The following is a 6,143-nucleotide window of genomic DNA, read 5'->3' as shown; positions in this document are numbered from 1 at the left end:
CCCCCCCCCCCCCCCCCCCAAAAAAAAAAAAAAAAAAAAAAAAATCTCTTTACAAAAATACTTCCAACCAAGAAGGATCATCGAAAGAGGTAGTTACAAAAGGATTTGCTAAAGCTATGGAATCACCAGGATGCATTAAGTTGTACAAACTACCAAAAAATACATACAGATAAGACTTATATTAAAAAATCCTTCTCTTCCGCTCCAAACCATCATTGAAATGGAAAAATAGACTATGAAAATTATTCATAATTCATAAAATATCAAAGAAAGTTGTACCTCTAAATTTCTGATCATTTGTTGGCCGAAGGCATCATCCGGATGATGCTGTTAAAAGTTTGCAAACCATCATTGGAACAAAGTTATGTACCAGTGGTGATATCATGAATACAAATGAATTTAAAAAGAAAGAAGTTCCACAATAAATGTAAGCATACAACACTTGTATGAGTTCAGATAAGCAAAACCTGCTCATATAAGAAAAAAATTGCAGTTGAAAATGCTTTTGATGCCCAACCAACTATAGCACGACTCGAATCTGGATCCAAGTATATCAAAACGCATTCTGCAATTATAAATGTTGGCAAACTGATAACAATATCAGGATAAAAGTTATTGATAATTTCCATGTGAAAGTAGGGAAAATGTTGGATTTATCAGATGTTCACATCCACTCTTATATTTCAGCAAAAAAGCTCACATATTCATACAAATACCCATCCCCACCCCCCACAAGGACCCACGTCTCAGAGACACCATAACTTAAAAAATCGTCAGCCAAAGAGTTCAGAGATCAGTATCACAAAATACATTAAAAGAACAATTTTCACAAATGAAATATGACAGTGCAGGGACATAAATGAAGATTTAAATATGACCTTAAATGACCCAAAAATAGCGGATGACCCTAGATTCTTTGATTGTAATACTTTATAATAGCTCCTATCAAATAATAATACTTTACGATATGAATAAAAATGATTTCACGATATGAATAAAAATGATTTCAAATAACCTGGAAAGCTTCACCAAATATTTAAGGATGTTCAAAGCACTCAAAAAACTGACCGAGAAAGAGAATCTTTTGCACTTCCATACCTGGGATCCATACCAGCAATAGCCAATACTTCATTTAATTTATCAATATCACGCAGGTCAACAGGGAGTAGCTTGTAGTGATCACTAAAGACTTCTCCTTTTTCTGCAAAGTAATAATCGGTATGTCAATTGAAAATATGTGAATATATTTTGAGAGGCAGGAAAATGGGCAAAATGCCGTGTAGGATGTGTTTGCCACTGTTTTCCATCAAACAAAAATCTAATATTGCCAACTTGACAACCATTTGTCACAATTACAAAGACAACAAGGAAACAAAAATTCCAAGAAACATTAGATCATATAATCTTCCAGAATTCCACTCAAGTTCATAGCTCATTTGATCCATTTACATACTTTCATTCCCGCATCCAAATCAATCCCTTTATAAGTAGAGGTCATTTAACAAAACAATCCCTTTATAAGTAGGTGCAACAGGAAAGCACTGTATCATATGAAATCAGAAATAGTGTTGTATGTTAAAACGGTGATCCAGGAAAAATCTTGAAACCAACCATAAATGTCAAATGACATGGGGAAAGGAACAATAACGGATAGATAGGAAGGTTGAGATTTGTGCCACCCTCTAATATAAAAATGAAACATATCAAAAGTGATAGCAAAGACCATTTACCTTGGGATATAGATACTGTTCCACTGAGTTTTTCTCTCAACTGACTACAGGCTTCAATTATTGCAGCTTTCTTACTAGTCACCTGACAAAAATAAATAAATTAAAAACTGCATAACCCTAAATTCTAGTGAGACAGTGTACCTTCTTAAAAACTGTTTAAAATGCAGGGGGAATAAGGCTTCAGAATGGCACCTCCTTAAAATCCAACTCCACATATAAATGCGGTGCATTACCCTCATTCTGTAAAAGCAAAATATAAATGCATCAACTCAAAGGGGAGGGGTTAATTGAAGAAAAGAAAGTAAGCAAAGAAAATCATAAAGAGACCACTAATCATGATTGCAATAAACATAGTAAGGGAACAATCTTCAATTCCAGACCTAAGAATTAGTAGAAAATGTGGTAGGAAAGATATAATATATATATATATGGACAAAATAGAAGATTCAATATATATATATGGCCCATGACCTAATTACGAAACTTGCCTGCAATTGGAAGTAAGTTGTGTCAAAGCCAGCTCCAAGCGACAATATCTGCTTCTTTGTATGTTCCTCTGTATTAGTTCCAACATTGAGGAATTGAAAGAGGAGGTTCCTCAGTGCAGCCCAACGGGCAAAATAACCTTGTTAGCAACAACGTAAAGAAAATTACTATAAAGTGGATTTAAAAAAGAAAAAAAAATCTAAAAATGACAAATTTAAGAGAAACAACAAGATGGCACCTCGGTTAATAATTGGAGATCTCTTGATAGGTCTTCTCACAAAAAAGTGTATGTAGTCGTCTTTCATGTATCCCTTTCTAACACATGATCTGTTCACCAAAACAGAGGAATCTTATCACATCCCAATGCATAAACATTAAAAATCCAGTTTATTTGTAAACTATGCTAAAGGATGTCCCAGATTCGAGGTTCATAAATAGACGATGGATCAATATCATCCAAGCTCAAGAAAGTTATTTCCATTGAAAGACAGAGCTCTTTTGCAAGCGTAGAACTAAAATTAAATTGCATCCAAATAGAAGAGTGAGGATTCATCGCATCAAAGGTAACAAAATCATATCGAGTAACAGAACAGCAAAACCAACACAAGAGTTCCTTAAGAATGAAGAGTGCCATCATGCAATCAATATCGAATCATGAAAAACAAAAGACAACATCGACGGAGTTAAGAAGGCAGGAAAAAATGGTAAAATCTAAAGCAAACTTTGAAGCACCAAATTCGCAAATTGGAGAAAACGAATGATGGATCACAAACAAGTAAAGATATTGAAAGAATAATCCGTGAAAAGAGGATTGCTCACAGTTTACTGGCAGAGGCGTCGTCGTTGGTGGCTTGCACTGCTGCTCTGTTGCTCTGTGAATCGGGCTCGGCCTTCGCCATTATCGACTTGGCTGAGAGCTTCGGCGGTAAAACGCTACAGAGACAAAGATTGGGGGCGGGGAATAATTTAAGCAGCTCTGGTAATAAATTAAAAATATATTAATATTATTAAAACATAAATAAAAAAGACAGAATAATTATAAAAATAGATTTACAATAATAATTATATAAATAAATCCGCATATTTCTCCATCCCTGAAGCTCCGTAACACACGGAATATAGTGAATACAGACGAAGGGTTTAGGGTTTAGCCCTCTAAACCCCCACAGCTCGTCGTCATGGCCGGCTTCCGGAGAACCTCCGCACCGCGCCTGCTCTATACTTTCTGTTCCTCTTCCATCTCTCGTTCATCTCCCTCACCAGCCACCGCTCTCCTCCTTGGAAACTTCCACCTCCGGTATTCTTCGAATGCGGCCCGTGTGAAGGAGGACAAGGAGCCTTGGTGGAAGGGATCCATGGAGAAGCTCCGCAACATCGGGATTTCTGCGCATATTGATTCCGGCAAGACGACGCTGACCGAGAGAATTCTGTATTATACGGGTAGAATTCATGAAATCCACGAGGTTAGAGGAAAAGATGGAGTTGGTGCTAAGATGGATTCGATGGATTTAGAGAGAGAGAAGGGGATCACAATTCAGTCCGCTGCCACTTACTGTACTTGGAATGGTTACCAGGTAGAATTAAGGATTTCTGAAAAAATTCGTCATTTTACTGAATTTAGGAGCTGGTCTGGCTTGATTAGGATGCGTTTAGTTTCTATTGTTACTTCATTTTTTCATATAGGTGACCTTAATATTGGTTCTATCGTCCAAGGAGCTTTCCAGTGAATTTTTAAATTTTTTTTTTTTATGTGATAGCCATGATATTCAAACCACTTATATGCATCTTGACCAATTTCACTAGACAAGTTCGACAGAAGATTTTCTGTTCGTATGAATAATTTGTCCAATTTTATAATTTCGAGTCAAAATGAATTTAAATGAACACAATTATATGTGACTATTGTACTTTTTGGTGTGTTCTTCGTTAAGGAACTTGTAGTCCGCATGAAGAGTCTCTTTTTCATGTTTATTGCAGATTAATATTATCGATACCCCTGGTCACGTTGATTTCACAATCGAAGTCGAAAGAGCTTTGCGTGTTCTTGATGGTGCCATTCTCGTCTTTTGTAGTGTTGGTGGTGTGCAGAGTCAGTCTATTACTGTTGATCGGCAGATGAGAAGATACGAAGTTCCTAGGCTTGCATTTATTAATAAACTTGACAGGATGGGTGCTGATCCGTGGAAGGTTTTGAACCAGGTGGCTGTCAAAAAGAGTACTCATACTGTTGTGTTTTCTAATTTTTTTTTTTTTCAAATCATAATTTCCATAATTTTTCCTAGTTTTCCCCTAATTATTTTGAAAAGGAATAACAACTTATAAATAATCTCCATATGTAATTAAATTGGAAAAAAATGTCGTATGAAGCTTTGGTAAACCTTAGAAGGCACTGGTTAGTGTTGTTAGAAAGAAACAATCCTGAGTCCAAGAAACCTAAGAGAACTATATGATTTTTCATTTTTCATCATCTGAAGTCTGATAAATTTTTTTTTATCAATTTTCTCCCAACGAGGTCATATCATTTTAATTAAGAAATGTTCGATATTTCTTTTCCTTGTTGATCATAGTGAAGGTAAATTAATTCTTATATGTTTCTTTCGGTTGATTTGCATGGTCTCTCTGTGTTGCTACTTGTCATAAAAAATTTGCTGCTTATTTGGTGGCTCCTTTGGAGTTGATGAATTGCAGCTAGTCAATAATATAGTTGTCGATGATAATGAGACGAGTACTAATCTTTGAACTGAATTAGATTGGTTTGTCTTCAAGGCAAGGTCTAAACTCCGGCATCATAGCGCTGCTGTGCAAGTCCCAATTGGCTTAGAAGAGGAATTTAAGGGTCTTATTGACCTTGTACAACTTAAAGCTTACTATTTTCATGGTTCCAATGGGTACATTTCCAAACCCGCTACATTTAATATTGATTTCCAATCTTCTTCTTTTTCATGGTTTGGTTATTGCAATGCAGCGAGAAAGTTACCACTGAAGAAGTTCCTGCAGACATGGAAGCTTTAGTCACCGAAAAGAGGCGTGAACTAATAGAAATGGTTTCAGAAGTAGATGATAAACTTGCTGAAGCATTTCTTAGTGATGAACCTATATCACCTGCAGATCTTGAGGTGCCTATTCAAGCAATATAGTAGGAATAATTTATTGGGATATAAACAATATGGTTTCCCAAATATTCTAAATTGAAGTTCAAGTAAATGTATATCTGTTACTTGGTTTTGATCTTCCTTTAATTTATTGTATAATGAAATTAATGAGGCCGTTTATTATATTTTCAATTGATACTTGTGGCTTTCTTTAATCAATATCTCTCTCTTTTATAAATAGGCTGCAGTTCGTAGGGCTACTGTTGCGCGAAAGTTTATACCTGTATTCATGGGTAGTGCATTTAAAAACAAGGTACTCATGCTTCTTCAATGTACTTTGGACGATATCTGTCTTACTCTTAACTAGGGTGTCCATTTATAATTTTAAAAGGTGCCAAACTACCGTTGGTTGCTGGTGTTGCTTGATATTCCATACTTTTAGAACTGATTTTCTAATGGTGAGAGACTAAATTGAAAAAACATCCGAACATTAAGGGTTGGCTTTTTTTTGTTTATTTTTTTTTAAAACAATAAAATAAGTAGATCGATTTTCCTTACTGACTTACAACCTAACTACAATTAAGTACTAGTTGCAACTAATACAGATGACCATCCTGCCAACACTGTCCTCCAAGCTACTTATTATTTGTAGCTGATATTTTTTTCTAACGTAGTAAAATCTAGTTGAACTCATAGGAATTCCAGAAATGTGATAATTCAAATAAGAGTTGTACTTTGTAATTTTATTAACCAATAACAAATGCATACAAAATGCTTAGTTCAATCACTAATTTTTTTTTTTTTTTTTTTTTTTTTTTTTTTTTTTTTTTTTTTT

General features: G+C 35.0%; 2 protein-coding genes across 2 annotated transcripts in view; one reads left to right on the top strand and one right to left on the bottom strand.

Annotated features, from left to right (window-relative positions):
• The window catches only part of LOC111460624 (tRNA wybutosine-synthesizing protein 4-like), a 10,998-nt gene extending 7,795 nt beyond the window's left edge, over nucleotides 1–3,203 (bottom strand). Inside the window, exons 1-8 of the mRNA XM_023103827.1 lie at nucleotides 3,036–3,203; nucleotides 2,455–2,543; nucleotides 2,219–2,355; nucleotides 1,923–1,970; nucleotides 1,731–1,812; nucleotides 1,099–1,201; nucleotides 468–588; nucleotides 280–327 (exon numbers count right to left, since the gene is read on the bottom strand). Of these exons, the coding sequence (XP_022959595.1) occupies nucleotides 280–327; nucleotides 468–588; nucleotides 1,099–1,201; nucleotides 1,731–1,812; nucleotides 1,923–1,970; nucleotides 2,219–2,355; nucleotides 2,455–2,543; nucleotides 3,036–3,115 (708 nt within the window). The 5' untranslated portion in view covers nucleotides 3,116–3,203. The remainder of the gene's footprint in view (nucleotides 1–279; nucleotides 328–467; nucleotides 589–1,098; nucleotides 1,202–1,730; nucleotides 1,813–1,922; nucleotides 1,971–2,218; nucleotides 2,356–2,454; nucleotides 2,544–3,035) is intronic.
• A 107-nt stretch (nucleotides 3,204–3,310) lies between these two features.
• Nucleotides 3,311–6,143, top strand: part of LOC111460622 (elongation factor G-2, mitochondrial) — an 8,163-nt gene continuing 5,330 nt past the window's right edge. The window contains exons 1-5 of the mRNA XM_023103825.1: nucleotides 3,311–3,790; nucleotides 4,194–4,415; nucleotides 4,983–5,104; nucleotides 5,182–5,332; nucleotides 5,550–5,621. Of these exons, the coding sequence (XP_022959593.1) occupies nucleotides 3,395–3,790; nucleotides 4,194–4,415; nucleotides 4,983–5,104; nucleotides 5,182–5,332; nucleotides 5,550–5,621 (963 nt within the window). The 5' untranslated portion in view covers nucleotides 3,311–3,394. The remainder of the gene's footprint in view (nucleotides 3,791–4,193; nucleotides 4,416–4,982; nucleotides 5,105–5,181; nucleotides 5,333–5,549; nucleotides 5,622–6,143) is intronic.

This window comes from Cucurbita moschata, unplaced genomic scaffold (genome assembly GCF_002738365.1).
Source record: "Cucurbita moschata cultivar Rifu unplaced genomic scaffold, Cmos_1.0 Cmo_Scf00024, whole genome shotgun sequence".
In the NCBI taxonomy this organism is placed as follows: Eukaryota; Viridiplantae; Streptophyta; class Magnoliopsida; order Cucurbitales; family Cucurbitaceae; genus Cucurbita; species Cucurbita moschata.
The sequence above is the reverse complement of the archived record's forward strand: the minus strand, read 5'-3'. Positions and strand labels throughout refer to the sequence as shown.